The sequence below is a fragment of the Artemia franciscana genome, chromosome 5 (assembly GCF_032884065.1).
Source record: "Artemia franciscana chromosome 5, ASM3288406v1, whole genome shotgun sequence".
Classification (NCBI taxonomy): domain Eukaryota; kingdom Metazoa; phylum Arthropoda; class Branchiopoda; order Anostraca; family Artemiidae; genus Artemia; species Artemia franciscana.
In genome coordinates this window covers 20544861-20565662 of record NC_088867.1, presented here as the reverse complement: position 1 = coordinate 20565662, position 20802 = coordinate 20544861, and the positions used below count along the sequence as shown (strand labels likewise).

The 20802-nt window shown below is 35.0% G+C and overlaps 1 protein-coding gene across 3 annotated transcripts in view; it reads right to left on the bottom strand.

The window, feature by feature from the left end:
• The window catches only part of LOC136027082 (inositol 1,4,5-trisphosphate receptor-like), a 156396-nt gene that overhangs the window by 84989 nt on the left and 50605 nt on the right, over positions 1 to 20802 (bottom strand). For all 3 annotated transcript variants that reach the window (XR_010617490.1, XM_065704023.1, XM_065704024.1), the window contains 4 exons: positions 19397 to 19657; positions 13467 to 13626; positions 8153 to 8353; positions 3060 to 3265 (listed from right to left, as the gene is read on the bottom strand). Coding sequence is in view for 2 of the 3 variants with exons in the window: in XM_065704023.1 (XP_065560095.1) it covers positions 3060 to 3265; positions 8153 to 8353; positions 13467 to 13626; positions 19397 to 19657 (828 nt within the window). In the remaining variant the exon portion in view is untranslated. The remainder of the gene's footprint in view (positions 1 to 3059; positions 3266 to 8152; positions 8354 to 13466; positions 13627 to 19396; positions 19658 to 20802) is intronic.

Sequence of the window (20802 nt, the reverse complement as noted above, 5' to 3'; positions counted from 1 at the left end):
TAACAGATGTACTAACCGACTGACAAAAAAGTACTAACCTACGTTTTCAACTGTTTATCACACTTTGCTGACTACTCAAAACAGATTTATGGTAGATTTTGTAAAGGGGAAAAGTGACTAATAACGGGATGACTCTTGAGCCGTCCCCCTAGAACTTAGCTAAAGTGAAAGCATGTGTGTTGCTGACGCTTAGGGCAGTTTAGCTAAAATTATTTTACCAGTGTAGAACTTAGTGTATTAACTAGGTGCTATTTTTTTAGGGGTTGTTCCAGTTTGGTTTTACACCCACTTAGACCAATTATGGGATAAACGGGATATAATAACGTTAAATTTTTACAGACTAGAAACATGTTTAGGGGTGAATATTATACCGCGATATCTTTTCATAGACTTTAAAGATATCCTATCAATAGTTCTTTCGCTCGATATCAACAGAAATTTCGCTCGATAAAAAGGACAATTACTGGCCCTTTGCAGGACAAATTACTATTTTTCGTACTTCATGATGATAACAGCTTCAGGGTTCTGGTGCACTTTGAATTTTTTTTTTTGAATAAATTTCATCAAAATCCTGCCGGTTTTTGGGGGGTCTTTAACCCCTTTCTTTTAAATTATGTAAAATGTCACATGCCAATAGCTTTTGACGCAGAAATTTAGAATTAATAACATTTGTATATTTAAAGTAATACTAAATATAATGTCCTGTATGCATCTATTGCAATTCAAATTTTGCACTTTGGGATTTCGATTTTCACTGACGAAAGTCTTTCTTTGATCAAAGGTTGTAACTATGAAACTGTTTTATCGAGGTTCTCTTAAATGTGGGGGAGGCGGCAACCCCCCCCCAAAAAAAACCTCTTGCTAAACCCCATTTTTCCTTCTTTAATTTTAATATTTGTAAAACAATACGCCAATTGTCCCTGAGTTTACAAACCACTCAAAAACTTTCTAGGAGGAAAGGATCTAAAATAAAGAAGAAGAAAACTAGGGCCATCAGTTTATAAGTCTTCAAGGGGCATTCCCCCCTCCTTCCCTAAGTCATTTTATGTTAATCAGATAGCATAATGCACGCTAGAAGATTTGGGAGTAAAAATACACTTTTTGATTCTTTAGGCACCCTTCCCAGCACCGAACACACAATTCATACAAAGAGATATTCACTGACCCTCCAATCCACTAGTTGATACACGTCTCTACGCCACTATGCACAATCATATGAAGTCGTAAATAAAAAAAAAAAACAGTTCAATGAAGCTTAAAACGTTGTCTATATCAATCATTAATTTTATATGGGCTACATGTATCTTTAAGAATAAGTGAACCACCCTCGGCATTAATTAAGTCTATGATTCTGGGGAGCTTTTCAATATGTACAAGTTGATTGGCTGTCTCAGAGTTACCTCTCACTTACATTTTGGTCCTCTTCGCGGGAAAATTATTATTTAATACCACAAACTGGCAGAAAATACCGCTTTGTTATGGCAAATACACTTTGCGACTTAAAAAAGCACCAGAGCTTTCGATTTCTACTTGAATGAGTGAGCCCTCTCCATATATTCTAAACAAGGAAATAAACTTTTGATAGTTAACTCTGTGGCATTTTGCAAAAAGGACCTTACTCAACTTTTTTTTCGAAAATGAGCCAAGCATATGATTTGAAAGAGCTCAAAGAGATCTATCGATTGATTTATTCAAATGGATTTATCTTTAATCAAGACCGATTTATAAATCACCCCAAAAGGTCTAAGAAAGAGAGCAAGTCCCTCATCTTCTAAGTAATGAACAGGCTTTTTGACATTTTAAGTTTCAAGTTTCTTAAACTCTGATTTGTGAGGAAGATTTTTTCTTTGTCCGTTTTTATTTTCACTTTGCTCTACTGTACAATTATGATAAGTGGAGTTAAACCCTTTTTGCAAAACCTCACAAAACTTTCGGTTACTATTATGGTTTTGGTTACTATTGCCATGAGTCACTCTTTATAAACTATTCGCTGTCATGAACTGCTTAATCGAGCAAAACAAAGTCTTGAAATACAGGCTCCTAGTCTTAAATGGTTAAAACTGAACCTCCTGATTTTGGTTATTCTTTTTTTTCTTTTCAAGCCCGTATGCGCTAATAGACAGGAGGATTTGGGAAAAAACTTATTCCATACACATGATAAATAGATGAATTATATGAAAAATATAAGATATATAAAAAACAAAACGTATAATACGTACCCCTTAGTTATACATCGAGAAAATGAATAAAAACACGAAAAATTGAAGAAGGTATTGAGGAAACTAATGAAGTTAAGGAAACTGAAATAGAAAATATGAAGATAATATTTACAAATAAACTAGAAGAAAAGGCTTTTTGTGCGATGCAAATTATTTTTCTTGTAACAGTGACGCACTTTTTATCTTTCTCTCAAAAATATCACAAAAAATAAAAGGACGGGAAAAATCGAGCAAGAACAAAAATTTCAAGGATGAGGTTGAACGTTTGAACTGCCATACTTTCTAATTAACAATTTTTTATAACTCACTCTCGCCCTCAGTCCCTCATTTTAAGCTCTCAGCATTTTGAGTGTTTTGCATGAATTCACTTTTAAAAAATTTCACAGTTCTACTCGAGTGAAAACGTGACTTATCTTGTAATTAGGCATGTTGAAGATATGTCCTACAACCATGGGTGGCCCTCAGAGCAATTGAGCGTGTACAAATTTTCTTAGAAGGCAACTACAGCGTTATTGAATTTATCTTTACCATGATCATGAAGCTGTACGTCTTTCCACGTTCCTTGCAACAGTGCCCCCTCCATGAAGGACAACCTAATATTGTATCGAACATTTCTAAGGGTTCATATTAAAGGTAAGAGAAATTGTCCATTTTACAATTTAATATATGTTCATTAACATAAGAGTAAGTAAACTCAACCCTTGAAAGTGGTACGTGGCGGGTTTGTCAGAGTATTCTAAGGACCCCTTCCCCCTGAGTCCAGCCATGATTGATAACATTATTCTAGGGTTAAAGCATAACGTGATTACTAAATAACAGCAGAGGTACAAACAAAATTACCATTGACAAAATATCCCCATCAATAGGTATATATGTGCTAGTCACCCACTTGTCGCTATAAACATGGTGAAGGTTCACGCAGGAAGACTGGGGGACAACAGAATCAGCAGGACGTGCGACTGAAGTTTCGCCCAAGTCAAAAACTGTTCGAACGTCGTTTAAACTGTCCGACGGCACTAATTGTAAAACTATATCGTCGGGTATATCTAGATGAAAAGAAGGTGAGATTACTGTAACAAACTAAAGTTAAGCAATTATATAGAATAAAGAATGAAATCCATGAAACAAATCACAACCAAAAGATTTAAAGTTTGTCCAGATACCAATGAAAAAGCTTCCGTTTATGGAAATAGTCTGCTTCTGAGCTGTTGTATAATGGACAAATTCGGAAACATTATACAGTAAGCTTTTACTTGAGAATTTGTAATATGTGGTACCGTTTCTTCTTTTCTTTCTTAATCTTCATGATTGCCCTTGGAAGTAGTAAGCTCGAAAGTTTTTATGCAAATAATCCAACGTAATCTATAAATATTTTCGTACGAAATTGTTAACGAGTGATTGGGCCATTAGGCATAAGACCCAGCCTGTCACAAAAAGAGGGACGATACAAATTATCCCTTTTCTGTAAACTTTAGAGACATGCTCGTAGTTTAATTAACGATAATTTTTTTTACCGATCATACTAAAAACTGAATGACTTTCGGAAATTGTCATAATTTTAAAGAGAAGCAAAGGCAAGGTTACTTTTAAGAAATATTCACGTTACGTTTAATTTTTACATTTATATAGGTTACGTTAGAAACCTAATATAAACGTCTACAACATATGTATTAATTTAATTAGGTTTATATTATCTTACGCTATATTAAGAACCTTTACATTGGATACATGGATAAATACTTGTTCACATGCAATAAAAAAGCAATTGCAAACAATACAGCACATTCAACATCATACACCCCCGCTAAGCTCTAAGGTTGGGAATACAGAGAGAAAAGAGGTAATGAAACTGGATAATGTTAGGTTAATTTTTGGGCCGGTAATAACAGTCAATCTTCAGTGTCGAAAAAAAAGCGCAAAGTAAGTTTAAATGCACAGAAACAGAACTGCAACTTACAATTGAAAAATGTTCGGCTACGGAAATATACACAGAAAAATATTATATTTTAATTATATGCTCCTTTGCAGTGTAATATTCGTTACCCTAACAATGCACCCCAACTTCCCGCTGATGGAAACATATGTAGCCCTAATATATGTTTGTTGTTCTTTTTATTGATAGGTCCGTAGTAACACTGGTTACTCAGCGTACACACAAGATATTCAATTTAGCTTGAGAGTTGAGTGATTGTGTTGAATATTGGATAATAAAAAAAAATGCTATTTTAAATGAGTTAAAAATATGTATAATAATAGAAGGAAACAGAATAACCGGATTAATATAGATGTGCTGAATATTATAAAGTAAAAATTTCATTGCGTCAGTTTTTTTTTAGTTTGATTGCCCATATTTCTTATGGCTATGTGTGGACAATCAGGGTGGCTGGGGATGAATTGCCACAAACGCGAGAAAAACCATAAAAAGAGCATAAAAACAGCAATTTAAAAAAGGTCTCTCTTTTTGTTCTAGCATATCTATTTCTGGATAGCCGCTATTCTGCAATGTTATTAATATATATTTGTAGTTACAATCGTTATAAAAGAACTTTCCAAATGAATTAACTACAATTTTTCTGCATATTATGTAGAAACAATTGTTTTTTTAACATGTTTACTTCTCAACAGCCCCAATTCTAGGCTCATGCCCAATATAGTTAAGCTCATTGCAAGTAAGTCAACTCAATTTTCCCGTTAAGCCGGAAAATGAGGCAGTTGATACCTTCATCAAAAATCAATCATGATCTGTTAAAATCAATCCGGTATGGTCTATTAGCTAGATCAGTGGGCTATTTCCAAGTGGTCTTCGCCTTCGGATATCTGGGTTTCAGCTAGCGGGCCCAGGTCAAATTCCGGCCACCAGAATTTTATTGTGTCGTAAAGTTTAAGACTCAAAATGCCAAGGCCACAGTCCACATATCAAAACAGTACCTTCATCTCCTATCTCAGCCATTAGACAAAGCCAGACCGCAATGCAACTACTCCAGAAACATTTAAACCAAGAGAAAAATAAGCGATATTAGATTTTTCATGGGTAGGCACGCATGTGGCATTGGTATTCACAGCCTGGAGGGGAGAAAAAGAAATAAGAGGAATCGAGTTTTCTAGGGAATAAGGAAGAATGTAATACGTTGAAGTGATAAAAGACAAAAGGAAAATAATTGGTCTGGCTGTTATAATGCAAAGTTAAAGATAACATTGGCTTGAGAATGAAAAGGAAAACAAAGAATGAATTAATCAGGATAATCAAGGTAAAACTAAGTTTTATTTGAACAGTGCCGTAACGTGATGACATTTGATTAGGAAGTTTATTATTCCTTGTAATTCTGCTTTTTAAAAAAAAGTTTTTAAAATATTCTAGATATTATGCCGTAAAAGGTTTAAGATTATACATATTCAGCAATAAGAAATGCTATTTTGTTTCTTAGCTGGTAAACAAAGTGGATGAATATTTTAGAACAGGGCTTCCTAGCGTAAATTTCCGTAGAATTTTGTATCTACCACTAAAATGTGTATTTGTCTTTAAATTTTCCTCTCATGCATATTTGCTAGAAAGAAAAAGACGATTAATTTTTTAGTATGACATCTCTGATAGGAGAGAAGGTGGGTTCGAAGAAAAAAAAATAACACGAGAACCTCAGTATACGGAGAAGATCATTTTTCGCGAATTTTCTTCCTGCTTTGAAAATCCATTGTCGCACGAAATCCAGCTTTTGAACTGATAGAAAACCCTACTCTTAGAAAAAAAAGAAGTGGCAACATTATATTTTTCAATAATGAAGAAAAAAATTATGCGAATTGCACAACTTTCTCCAGAGGTCATGAGGATCTTTTATAGCGTTATGAACAAAACTTCATTCTTTTTCTGCGCCTCGTGAGAAACCAAGAGAATTACAATCCTTAGAACTGAGAATTGCTGTAAGTGCTTGAAATACCAAATAACGAGGCTAGTTCTAAAGGTGGATAGGATTAAGATATTCAAAAGCAGAAAGTGGCATTATAACATACTATTAGCTACCACTCAAAGCCTAAGCGAGGACAATTTTCTTAGAAAACAGAGCTAATTACACCAAGACAGTTAAATCGAGAACTGAATGTAAAGAATCAAAAGAAAAAAAAAACAGAAAAACCTTCTCCAAAAAAAGCCTAGAAGTCCGTATGACTAAAATCATTTGTTTCGGCATCTGCAAAACTCTTTTGCTATATCATAATAAAGCTTAATAATTAAGCTACAGCAAATTATGCAATCAAGGCCACTGTTGGTACTAGTGAATGGTTATATCCCCCTCCCTCTGACTCCAAACATGCCCTGTACCAAACAAAGTTTGATTAGCAACCGACAATAAACTTGGAAATTTCTGTATTTTCTAGAATTTAATCCAAAGCAAAGTCATAAGTAATACCTGTGAGATAGGACAGTAGCGAACCACTCCCAGCTCACCCCCTAACTTTCTGCTTTCACAGTCATAAACAGTACAGGTTCACAGCATTTTTCAAAGTCGCTCGAGCTACTGAGAAACATGCAATGAAGCGCTTAACTAAAGGAAATGGGAGGAGCTTTTATACACGCCGAGAGACCTGGTGACAGATATTTTTTAGTTTGATTCTACTGCCCAGACATGTGTACTAGGGTCAAGATCGAGTAGCTATGAACGTTGTCCAGGTGCGACAAAAAGTTAATAGTATTATGAATAAAAAATAATTTTTCTGTTCCAGAGGAGATTCAATTTACAGTCGAAAAGAACGAAAATTCAACTCGTAATAGATGTGAATTTAATTTTTCTGAATACAGATAACAAGCATCTTTAGTGAATGACTTCTGTAGTCACCGTCAAACTGAGGAAAATGGAGGTAAATGACCAACCTAATCAGTGTGAGGATAAGAACCCTAGTAAAGCGAAAATGGTGGGTTAAAAACACCATTCTAATCACCAACTCGTGGTTGAAATGGGAAAAGTTGATAAGCTTTTCCAGGTTCACAGTTAATTCGTACTAAACTTGAAACAAACAGGAATTGAAAAGTAATTTCCACCAGGAGCACGCTATGTTTTCAAAGAATATCATAAAAATTCCAAGTTATTGTCTATTGGCTCTTGATGATTGTTAAATTTTTATATTAAATTTTAAAATTTTTCATCCATACTAAATAAAAAATAAACAGAGGGGGTTTTAGGAGAGAATAGAGGGGGCACTTGTCCCAGGCACAAAAATTCTAGGGGCACAAAATTTCAAATAAGTAATTCAACGGTTGATATCATCTTTTTAATTTTAAATTTTATTAATAAATTAGAGGGCAATAAATGAAAATAATTATATATCATGCAATGAGCATAAAAATATAAAAACATGAAAATCATTACAAGCAGTCAAACAACCCAAGCTTCATTTATTGTACTTTCAATCACCAGCAAAATTTGTTTTTAAATTTAAAGCCTTTTGAATTTACCCAGGCGATACGTATTACAATCTTCCAGCTATCCAACCATATACACTATCCTTAAAACTAATCAGAAAAAAAGTGACTTTCTCTAACTTGATCCGTCTATCATATAATGCTGCCTTAATAGTTACTACAATATCAAACTACATCAAGGTTTCCGAAATAGTAGACACATCCGACATTTTAAGGAGTCGCAAAATTTTTATTGGACGGGGTCAAAAATTAAAATAAATACAGTTGTAGACCAAAACACTTTACAAATTTTTCAGAGAGAGGGGAGTCATTCCAACCAATATCAACATTATTAGTGGAGAGTACCTTCCACCATGTTTGCTGGCATACAGGTTTTCCCAGGTCCAAATAAACGGCATTTTGGGCTTGATTTGGATCTTAGGTTACAATTGCCAAGCCCTTGAAAGATAAGATGGAATACAAAATATGGATATAAATATAAAAAAAGGAATACAATATATAGAATATGAAATATAAGACGTACCTGAGTGTCTTCTTCGGTTGGACTCTGCATTAATTATAGCCGGATCTAATTGAGCACCACCAAGATAGAAACCTGTGGCCAAATGTTTAAATCGAAAAAGTGAATTCCAATGCGCGGCTCCACTTTGACAGGGGTCTAATTGTACTATTTCTACTTCCCATAGAGCTTTACTTGAAGTAGCAGCAGTCGCTGATGAACGTCCTAATTTTCCAAGGATAGAATTAAACTACAGTCAAAGCCAGTTTATAGGAAGCTAGAAAAAGCTAGGTAATGGGAAGTATGCTGGTATATTTGTTCTATTTATTATGCGTCTAATAGAAAATTAACAAAGATAGAGCAAGGGAAAGGAAAAATCTGAAGCAAATTCTTCCAGTTCAACTTCGCTTGGAGCGGTAGCAATTCCAACCTCTAATTTTTGGATAACTATAACCAAACAAATACGCAAAAAAAACACGAGCTAAGAGCTCATATGGCACTTGTGACGAGGCAAGAAGAGCTAAGAGCCAAGAGCTCATATGGTATGAGCTCTAACAAAATTCTAAGAACCAATAGATTGATTTAAAAGGAAAATCAGAGGCTTAATGCGGCTCGGGATTTAAAATAAGAGCTCTGAGTCCCGATGTCCTTCTAAATATCGAAATTCATTAAGATCCGATCACCCACTCGTAATTTATAAATACCTAATTTTTTTTAATTTTTCCTCTCCCTTTAGCCCCCCAGATGGTCAAATCTGGGAAAACGACTTTATAAAGTCAATTTGTGCAGCTCCCTGACACGCCTACCAATTTTCATCGTCTTGGCACGTCCAGAAGCACCAAACTCACCAAAGCACTGAACCCTCCCCCCAACTCCCCCAAAAAGAGCGAATCTAGTACGGTTACGGCAATCACGTATCTACGACATTTGCTTATTCTATCCACCAAGCTTAATCCCGACTCCTCCACTCTAAACGTTTTCCAAGATTTCCGATTTCCCCCTTCAACTCCCCCCAATGTCAACAGAAGACATGAATTCCTTCTAAATATCAAATTTAATTAAGATCCGGTCAACCAGTCATAAGTTAAAAATACCTCAATTTTTCTAATTCTTCCAAATTAACACTCCCCAGCTCCTCCAAAGAGAACGGATCCGTTCCAATTATTTCAATCACGTATCTAGAATTTGTGCTTACTCTTCCCATCAAGTTGCATCCCGATCTCTCCACTATAAGCGTTTTCTAAGATTCCTGTTTCCCTCCTCCAACCCCTATGTCCCCGGATCCAATTTGAGTCGAAAATGGAGCATCTGAGACACAACATCCTTCTATATATCAAGTTTCATTAAGATCCAATCACCTATTCGACGATAAAGATACCCCAATTTTCACGTTTTCTAAGAATTCCGGTTTCCCCCTCCAACTCCCCCCAATGTCACAGGATCTGGTCGGAATTAAAAATAAGAGCTTTGAAGCACAAGATCCTTCCGAATATCAAATTTCATTAAGATCTGGTCACCCGTTCGGAAGCCACAAATACCTCATTTTTCCGAATTACCTCCCCCCCTCCAACTTCACCAAAGAGAGCGGATCCGGTCCGGTTATGTCAGTCACGTATCTTAGACTTGTTTTTTTTTCATCCTGATCTCTCCGCTTTAAGTATTTTTTAATATTCCCGGTCCCCCCCCCCAATTGCCCCCCAATGACGCTGGATCCGGTTGAGATTTAAAATAAGAGATCTGAGTTACGAGGTCCTTCTAAATATGAAGTTCCATGAAGATCCGATCACTCCTTCGTAAGTTAAAAATGAGTCATTTTTTCTAATTTTCCAGAATTAACCCCCCCCCCCAATAGATCGGATCCGTTCCAATTATGTCAATCACGTATCTAAGATTTCTGCTTATTTTCCCCACCAAGTTTCATCCCGATCCCTCCACTCTAAGCGTTTTCCATGATTTTAGGTTCACCCCCTCCCCAAACTCCCCCCAATGTCACCAGATCCGGTCGGGATTTAAAATAAGAGCTTTGAGACATGATATCCTTCTAAATATCAAATTTCATTGAGATCCGATCACCCGTTCGTAAGTTAAAAATACCTCTTTTTTTAATTTTTCAGAATCAACCCCCCCCCCCCCAACTACCCCAAAGAGAGCGGATCCGTTTCGGTTATGTCAATCATGTATCTAGGACTTTCGCTTATTTTTCCTACCGAGTTTCATCACTCCACTCTAAGTGTTTTCCAAGATTTTAGGTTTCCCCCTCGCAACTTCCCCCCCCCCAATGTCACCAGATCCGGTCGGGACTTAAAATAAGAGCTCTGAGACACGATGTCCTTCCAAACATCAAATCTCATTAAGATCTGATCAACCGTTCGTAAGTTAAAAATACTTCATTTTTTCTATTTTTTCCGAATTAACAGGACCGCCACTCCCCCCCCCCCCCCCGTCCCAGATGGTCAAATCGGGAAAATGACAAATTCTAATTTAATCTGTTCTGGTCCCTGATACGCCTGCCAAATTTCATCGTCCTATCCTACCTAGAAGTGCCTAAAGTAGCAAAACCGGGACCGACAGACAGACCGACAGAATTTGCGATTGCTATATGTCACTTGGTTAATACCAAGTGCCATGAAAACAAATGATTTCTCACTGGTGTCCCCACAAGACCCCTCTGGGGATGTGAGGAGGGCCCATCTCTAGAATATTTAACGTAAGGTAAAAAATGAAATAAAAAGCCAAATAATCCTCATACTCATTTAAAATATTAATTAATTCTGCATCTTCATTCTGTTTTTTTTTTGGCGGGGAGGAAGGAGGTTAGCTGTCTCTTTCTCCTTCCTTGTCCTAAAAATATATTTCCAGGATTCAATTTATATATTTAAGACACTTTAAAGGAGTCAACAATTCCAACACATGTGATCTCGTAGGGGATTCATCTCCTTTTCCAACATACCAGTTCTCCTTTTCTTTACATTCGTCTTTTTCTTTCCCTTCTATCCTAAATAAAGATTCAAGTTTCGAATTTTTTCCCCTAAAATTTTAAAACGAAATTCTAAATGAAAGTATTTCCTATACTTTGGGTATGTATTTCCATAGGAAATCCCTAAAACACTCCATGTAATATAGTTTTGTTGCCTAAGAGACTGCATCGTTAACAATATGGCCAGTTTCTTATATGCATGGTGCTCTTAAAGAAGATGTACATAAAGCTACAGTTTTTAACACTTGATTTCAGATATAAAGCTACATAATAATTTTCATTTTTGAAATATTTCACGATACACTATTAGAGATTAAGAAAAAGGCAATGCAAAATAAGAATGAAATCGGCTCAGAAAACTGAAATAGACAGGCTCTGTTTATCAGATACTCCCTGTTTGATAAAAGAAGGTATTGTACCTATAAGTATAAATATGCTATACTTAAATGATAAAGCGTTTTCACATTTCTTTCTTGGCCCTGGTACAGTGTATATTTAAATATCGGAAGTAACGTTCAGGCTTTGAGAGATTTTTTTATATTGATTTCTATTTGTTTAGTTCTTTGTTATATTTTTTTTCGTCCAATTTCTATTTATTATTTATACATTTTTTAGCATTGGTCCTTTTTTTTAGGTATATCAGGATACAATCTGGACCACTATTATGTATAGGACATCACTGATTATACACAGGACTACTGGGGCTACGATTTGGACTGTATATTTATTTCTGATGTGATGATACATGACTCTTACTTTAAATAGAATTAGTTTGCCTCAAAGTCTACGAAAAATTTTAGTAAATATACGCAGACGTAGAGTCCACATACAGAAGTCTTGTGGTGGCACAGTAGATATTTGAAAATTTACAAGAAGCAGTCCAAAAAGAAACGTCCGCTCTGAAGATTGACGGTTACAACAATCAACATTCATGAATTCAACTGAAAAATACGCTAAAATATACAAATATAAATGCAAAATCAAATATGAATCTCTCGTCCTGATGAAAACCCCTCCATTCCCAGTAGACTGTTTCAATTAACTTTTAAATTGTTGCAGGAGTTCAGCCACTTTCTATTATTATTTTTTTTCAGTTTAACTTGTATGTTCGTTAATGAAAACATTCTTTTCTAGCGGTAGATTATTTTGTTCATTCAACATTTACACTTACTAATAACCATATGGACTGCCACTGCCATTAGCTATTTTATGGGTACTAGGTTGTTTTTTGGCTGTTTTTAATACTGGAAAATCAAATACACCATCATTCTAGTGAATTATGCAAATCCTTATCATCCCATCGATGAAGGAAGCAGTTATTTCTCTTTTTTGGACTTTTCTTTTGCTATAAAAAATTTCTTGGCCCCTTTAACGTATTTATAGTTAATATCTTCTGCTATATATTTTTTTTATATTTTGACAACCCCCTATTAACAGTGAAACATAAGGAGTTGCAGTAGCTTGATCACGCAGTTTCTAAAGTAGGGCGATATCCCAATACAAATCAACTCTAGTTTTTAATGAATAATCCAAATGGTTTAGATCAAATTCACACAGCCCGCAGTCCGCAAGTTCTATGAATATAGCTCCTCAAAACGATATGAAACTACAATTTTTTGACTAAAATATTCAGTATTGAGTTGAAATTTTGGTACTTGTTAATTAAACGAAGAATACTCAAGATTTGCGCTTAGGTTAGATCTCAGAAAACCGATTTCATAGCAACAAAGGCAAGTGAAGGGTGATTTGACACACTCATCTCAAATAATATCCATTTCATTAGAACGGAATATGTTGAAGTTTTATTATGTAATAAAATATTTATGGAAGTATTTCTCGGTATAAGGTTCCATCCTAAAGCTCCCTAGGTGGAGGGGAAGATTTCTTTTTCTTCAACAAAAATACCAAAAACTGCGATTTTTCCAAGAAAATACCAAAAAGTATCTTTAAAAGTCTAGAGAGGTGGGGGGATTTAGAAGAACTCTTTCTCCCTAGATATTATAGCTATTTTTTCTTTAGGCTCACATAATGATGTAGTTTTGTTGTGTGTTATTTATTCATATTTGTATTTTTTCAGTACACGGTATCACCATCAAAACCCTATATTCCTTGGACTTCTTTTGTACAACTCAGCAAGCAATACTTCTGGTGTACTACAGGTTTGACTTTGTTTGTGGTGTTTAAAAATATTTTATTACAACTCCTATAGTTTCATTCTATCACATTTAACTTTGCAAGACAGAAAAAACGAAAATATGCAAAACAACGTTTTATATATTAATGCTACTAAATTAATATATATATATATATATATATATATATATATATATATATATACATATATATATTTGTTGTACATACCTGTTGCTCGAAGGAATATATAATTAACATCTTTGTATTTGTATTGCTCTGTGTGAAACAAACGAATAACGTCACCTCCTTTTAAAATTTCCTCCTGATTATCTTGGTAGTCGAGGAACAAATTGATTTTCCACGGCGTTGCAGTTTTTAAAACATTTACCTATAAAAAGATATAATAAAGAAAACTAAAACCTTGAAGGGCCAAGAACATCAAAATAAAATCCTTTTCTGCCCCTCGATCCATCTTGACCCCTACCCTCGGACCCATCAATACGAGAAAATCACGATTTTCTACAATTTTTCTTTTGGTTGTTTTCTAAATTATGAGGTTTTTTGGAGAGTATAAATCTTATCAGCAATGCTACGTTGAACCGTGAAAATTCAAACATAAATAGCATGTTAATTCCTAATGTCTACTACAGTTTCAAAGGTAAGTTACAAATAAAGTTGTTTGGTACCACATGTTTTTAGCTTATATTTTACTGATCATTCAGACAAGTCTCATTTATTTTGATTTGGCACCCAACAATATCTAAAACAGCATAACGGCATTTGGAGGTCTTATTTGTCAAAAATTAAATTTCCGACTTTTCTTAATTTAATAACATATAATTAATAGCATTTCTAAATATATATTGGTTGTGCAAGATTCAGTTTAACCAATTCAAACAATCAGGTTGCCACCCTTCTTGTTGCATTAAACTAAAAAAAGGAAAGTAGGTTACAAGTCCAGCTTAACCAACCCATGACACTTCCGTTTAAGCTTTATTTTCTAGTTGAATTATCGAATATCCCCTTGCTTATCTAGCTCAAGTAAGCTTAGCTAATGAAGCTCTTTTTATTGTCTAAATGCTTTGAAAAAACTAAAATGCTTTCAATTCTTGAAAAAAAAAAACACATCCACCATTTTAAACTCAAGGGCATATTTTAAGTTATATTTCTGTTTAAATAAATATGATCTTCTCCTACATTCATATCATTTTTTTTCTTCTCTAAATGAGCCAATTAAACTTTTAAAACTTAACATTTTTCTCATTCTTTGCATAAGGTAAGAAAGACATAATATTTCCTTGAAGTACTTAAACAGCGTACAACTTCGAACAAGAAGCTGGCTTTTTCAGATAAAATGCAGAGTCTGTTTGGCAAATATTTTTAAATTAGAACATGCATACCCAACGAAGAAAATATTTTAGATCAGCCATCAACAAGTATATTGTCCGAAATTGGATGAGCTGAAGTCTCAACAGCAAGTTTCCCACAAATCCAGCATTAAAAATATTCAGTATCATTAAGTTAAACTCTCAAACTTAAGGTGCGCGCAAGGAACACTCAAAATGAGCATTAATTTACAAACAAGTCCTGAGTCACAGTTGCAGCAAGAGCATACCCTACAGTAGAAGAAATTTGAAAAATGGGTTTTTAAGAAACTGTCTAGAGACAAATATTTTCCATGGGATACTATTTCTAAAATAGGAATTTTCTTTCAAATCTGATAGAAGAGCAATTTGTAGATGAAAGAAGGAATTTTTTAGAATTTCAGAGAAGATTCCTCAGAAATTAGGTATAACTGGAATAAAAAATACACCATTGAGATTGCCTCTGTCAAAACCCCTTTACTGAAAGTTTACAGTCCACAAAAACAAAAGGAGGTCACATTTCTGCATCGGTGACATAGGCGTGTCTCCTTTTTTTCGCTATTTCCTCAAGTGCCGTTTTCAGCGATTTTGAGTTGCAAAAATCAAATTTGAAAAAAAAAACAAATGTTTGAATTTACAAACAACAGAATAGCCTCTCAATTTGTCATTGTTTCAAAACCTTGATTGAAGTTTTGACAGATCTTCGTCATCTTGAAAATAGAGGGAAATCGTATTTTAGTATGGGTAGTACAACTGTCGTGTTTCATTTCCTTTGCTTTTGTAACCAGGAGTAATCGGCCCGAGCCAAAGTTCGTAAATCATGATGGGGCTCATTAGAACAGAAATTAAAACTATAGCAATTTTTCTACGTCAAAAAAAAAGATTGCATCACAATAAAATACCATTTTCTGCCACAAAACACAACTTTAGGGCAAATAAGAAACAACCAGCAGTTTAAATTCTGGGATAACCAATCGGTTGAAAAACATTCGAAAGCTGTATAAGAATGTTTATCCCCCCCCCTAAAAAAAACAAGCTATTCTTCATCATTGTTACTACAATTCTTCATCCTACGCGCAGAGCAGGCAACACTCCTCAACCAGCGCTTCAGTTTTCTGAAGTATCTACGTCCACTCATATGCCTCTAATGAACACTTAACTCTAACAACCACAGCATAGGTACCCTAAAGTAACGAAGTCATCTTACATAACTAATGATTAATTTTATAACAGCTTCAGTCACTACTTGGCATTCAACCCGATCAGATTACAGCATAGGATTCTATAAGTGTAAAAAACACCAAAAAATAAGTCTCCTATACTCTAATGACACTTAAGCTTATTGCACAAAGTTTTATTCACATGGTTCTATTACTTCCTTTAAAATTTAAAGCACGTTTGTCTTGAGAGCCATTTTTTTTTAATAAGAAAGATTTTTCTCAGTTTTCGCTGTTTTTGTCGACTATGCCTGTATTATCACGGCGCCTTAAAGCTTAAAATTTCGCATTTATGGTTTTTAAGACAAACGAAAATCAAACAAACTAAACTAGCCATCCTCCAGACTTTTAAAATGCAGACTTTTAGAACATAAGGAACCAACTATATAATTCCAATTTAACACATGAAAAATTTCAAAAACACAATCCTTTCGTATTGAAAAACTTCAAAGACAATTTTTATATAGGCTACAGTCACATCTGAAAACAATACCAAAAAACTAATCAAATTTAAAAGCACATTAACAAGTGTCAAAGAGAGTACATTTCGATAGGAAAAAGTAGATATATCGAGCCCAAAACAATCTAGACCTATTTTATTTTTATTAGAAATAGAAGCAATTTTTCTATTAAATTTCTAATTTTAGAAATTTTGGCTTCACGTATCAGGAGTAAGTGTCCAATAATTTTTTGGGAAGGATACAAGGGTACTTAAACCTGTTTTACCAATGTCCCTTTGTCCTGTAGTGGGGCAGTGGGTTTCACCTTAGCTTGGTAATACGGGACCCAGAGTTCAAACACAGTTGTAACAACAGACTGCAGAGTCCACACGAGAACCTTAGTAAACAAGAAGCGTTGTTAATCCAGCATATACTAATACCCCTTCTATGTTCCTTGATCAATTTTTATCCACATGCAAGGACATAAAATCTTGTTCCTAAATTTATTCAAATTTTAATTCTAATCAAGCTTAATTAAAAACGGAATGAGAATAAAACATAAAGGAAAAAGCAGCATATTGCAAGCAAACCGCTGCTTCTCTTATTCCAGCAGCAGAAAAACAGAGTTTACATGTAAAATCTGTTAAACGGCGTAGGTTACAGTGGGCGGCGGAGGAGAACCTACACCCCTTGATTTTTTGCCCCCCGCCCCTAGATAAAAAATACTTATCGGGAATATTTTCATTGGAAACTACATATTTTGGTATTTTCGTTAGAAAAATTTGAAAATCAGGAAATTCCCCCCCCCCCAGCCTAGATATTGAAAAATAAATGTTTGCCCAACCCCTAATATTTGTGAATGTGTGTTCCTTCTTTTATTTTCTTAAAATTTCATAAAATAGGGGGGGTATAGAAGACTTTAAAAAACGCATCAAAAATTTGTTTATACTCATTATCGTTACGTTTTTACAAGTCGGACAAGAGGGAGGAGGGATTCAAACCTCCTATCCCCCCTTCTCCGGATACAGCCTTGACCCAAGGGGCAGATCGATGGGCCAGAGCCCCCCCCCAGACACCCCAAACTTTCTGTTTTCTTGGATACCTCTCATTCAAATTATCAAATAAAATTATTATTCATCATCTCCCCCTCCTCGAAAAAATTCCTGCATATGTGCCTCAATTTCAACGCTTAACCAGTTGATTTTCACAGCAAATGGTAAAAGAAACAAGGAGATGAAAGTTCGATACTAGAAGCAGCTCAAAAGCCCCTTTATTAAAAAAAAAAACTTTCCGTGAATTATTTTGGTTTCTCGAAACTTAATTAATAAAAACTTAGGCTTCGCGTGTTGCTGTGATCTCAAAAGAAAGCAAATTCAAGAAAAATTTGCCCTACAAAATTCTTCCCCTGCGAAAAATTCCTACCCGGATATTAATAGCGATTGTATTTTTAGATTTGAAAGGATTTGAAATATTCGCCCCTCGGACAATTCCTTCTCCCGACAATTCTGCTTCACTGGGAAACCGAGTCCATAAATCAAAAAGATAATAATGCATTGAATCGATAGGCACGAACATCGAATTTGTATGACGATCGTGTTTTCCGCATTAGCGTTAATCCCAGAGTGAATATAGTTGTACTTTACTCTACATTTAAATTAATTATCTAAATAATTTATTTTGCTTACATATGCAGAGTCGGAAAAAGATGTTCAAGAAAAAGAAAAAATCATGCCTAAAACATTCACAAGAGTGTACTCAACAACTATTTAAAGCTTTTTGACGAACGGAAGAACGGTGCAGTAATGCACACAGGACACAGGACATTCTATTTTATATTTATGTTACCGTGAATGACCGAAATCGTGTTAATGTCGACATTCAAAAAATTGGAATATTCACAAAATAAACAGTCAGGCCAGGTATTTGCCCATTTCCTTTTTAAAGACCAAAAATAAACAAAAAGTAGAAAAATTTTAAACGCTTAGGGGGGATATGGCACCCTCACTCAATTTTTTTTAGTAGTAGAGCATTTCTGCAATAGATTAGCTCAGTTTATTTAAACCATGCAAAACACAAGCAGTACTGAGCATTTTTCGTGGGCATAGTGCCAAAAAATATGTTACTCTTACTTCTTTAAAGCGTGGCATCTTTGACTCAGCTTATCCACAGCTTCTCACTGTGGACTGGTATAATGTCTAATATGGTCCTTTATTCTTCGCAATAAACAATTTTTTCTTGCAAAATTCTAGTGTTAAAAATTCCAGAGAGTCAGTGCTTCTAAGAGTTCCTCTAAATGATGGCTTCATTCGCGATTTTTCGTTTACATATTTTTTTTCCCTCTTGCAATGAGCAAGGTCAGGGAGATTGCTGGTGTCAGTAACATGAAACGATTAAAAGGGTGACATTTAAAATAAGTCTGAACCGGGCATGTGAAGTATTGCATTGGGCGGAGGTACAATTCAAACGAAAATAACGAAGGTACAATTCACACGAAAATAACGAAGTTAGATGTTATCCAGACGTAACACCTCCACAAAACAGAACGTATTAGATGGTTCGACAGGATACGGAGCTTGAAGATCCTCCGATCCTTTAAGTTGTCACCCCTGTTTGAGCAGGTTAGCATGATCATCTACTTCAGCTGCTCACTCAAACACCCGCCTGAATCATTCTCGAGGTTGACCCAACTGTAACCGGCTTGAAACACCCCTGAGGTAGGTCACGTACAAGATGGGCGGACGTAATCCGCGTTTGATTGGCTTCTTGGAGCATATACCTTAAAGAAGCTTCAATCATTGCCCCAGGACAAACACTCTTAGACGACTAACCGCACTGACGATTGGTTCCATCTACGCTGGTGACGTTGTCAAGCAGGAGCTTTAAGTCAAGTAAGTCAAGAATTCTGAGACATTCCTGGATTTAGTTTTGCACGATCATTTTGCTTGTTGAATAATAGATTTTCCTACACTAAGTAAACTGAATTCTCTCATGTTTAAACTACTCGTGTATTGAGTTAACAACAATGAGCGAGATATTTTGGACATACAAAAACTATGCAACGTAATACAAATACGTTACGTTAAAAAACCCTACACTAAGCTACCTAAACACGTCAACAAATAATGTAATGTACTTACTTCTTTGAAGCCTGGCATGCCAGGTAAGTCCACAGAAGAGACGTGAAGGGCTTGATGGCTATTACCAAATGGATTAAAAACGACAGGCTCTCCTATAACAATAATATCACCATTCGACCTAATCTTGTAACAGGGTGAAATATAAAACCACGATCCTTTATTTCCTGAAGAATCTAGATAAACTCGCATCGCGTTCTTCTCGACTAAAGCAGGTAATCTCTTATTCACTGTTAGGAACTTGTTGGACTTAATATGGAGTAGCTGAAAAGGATAAAATTAACAAACTGAAAAGAAAGACAAAAGGATAATGGTAAAGGCTTAAAATAGAGCAAAGAGTAAAAGAAAACTAAGAATAAATTAGTATAACGTTAAATGCGAAAGGCAAGGGATAAACAAGAGAAAATAAGGGAAAGTATAAGTTATAATAAGCCATCACATTCTTCTCAATTAAAGCATATACTCTTTTATTCACTGTTAGGAACATGTTGGACTTCATATGAAGTAGCTGAAAAAGGATAAGAAGGTATAAAGTCAAAAGGTATAAAGTGAAAATGAAGGCAAAATGACAGAGTTATAGGGACAAAAAAGATTAAAATGAATTTAAAGGATGAAACAATATTAAAAATAAAATGCAACTAAGGCTGAAAGGGCAACACGCATCCGATTATTCGCAACTAAAGAAGGTAATCTTTTATTCACTGTTAGGGACTTTTTGGACTTTAACTGGACCTTAAATGAAAAGGATAATGGTAAAAGCAATAAAATAGGGCAAAGAGCAAACTGAAAAACAAGGAATAAACTAAAAAAACCACATTAGAGGGGAAAGGCATGGGGTCAACAAGTGAAAATAAGGGAAGACAGGACGTATCCAGGATTTTTTTTTTTGGGATGTGTTTTACACAAGAATTTTTCGGGGGAAGGGAAGGGGTATACAAAACAAACCTCAAAAAACGCAAAAAAAACACGTTTATATCCATTTTTGTTACGTTTTTACGAGTCAGACAAACAATTCCGGGGGGTTCAAACCCCATAACCCCCCTGGATACGGTCTTGAGGGAAGGTATACGTATGAGGGAAGGTACAAAAGACAATAAGGCATCACATTCTTCTCAATTAAAACAGACAAGCTTTTATTCACTGTCAGAACCTTCTTGGACTTCAAATGGAGTAGTTGAAAAGAATTAAATTAAGAAAATGAAAATGAAGGAAAAATCATAATGGTGATAGGATTAAAATAAAGGCAAAGGACAAAATAAAACTAAAATTAAGAGGTTAAAAGGATAAGGTGAAGCAGTAACATTATTAGGCTAGATTTAATTTTTAAGTAAGTAGATTTAAGTTTTACTTCAAGAGACTTCTTTGGACTCAAACGGAAAACTTGGAGAGACAAATTTAATAAAATACAA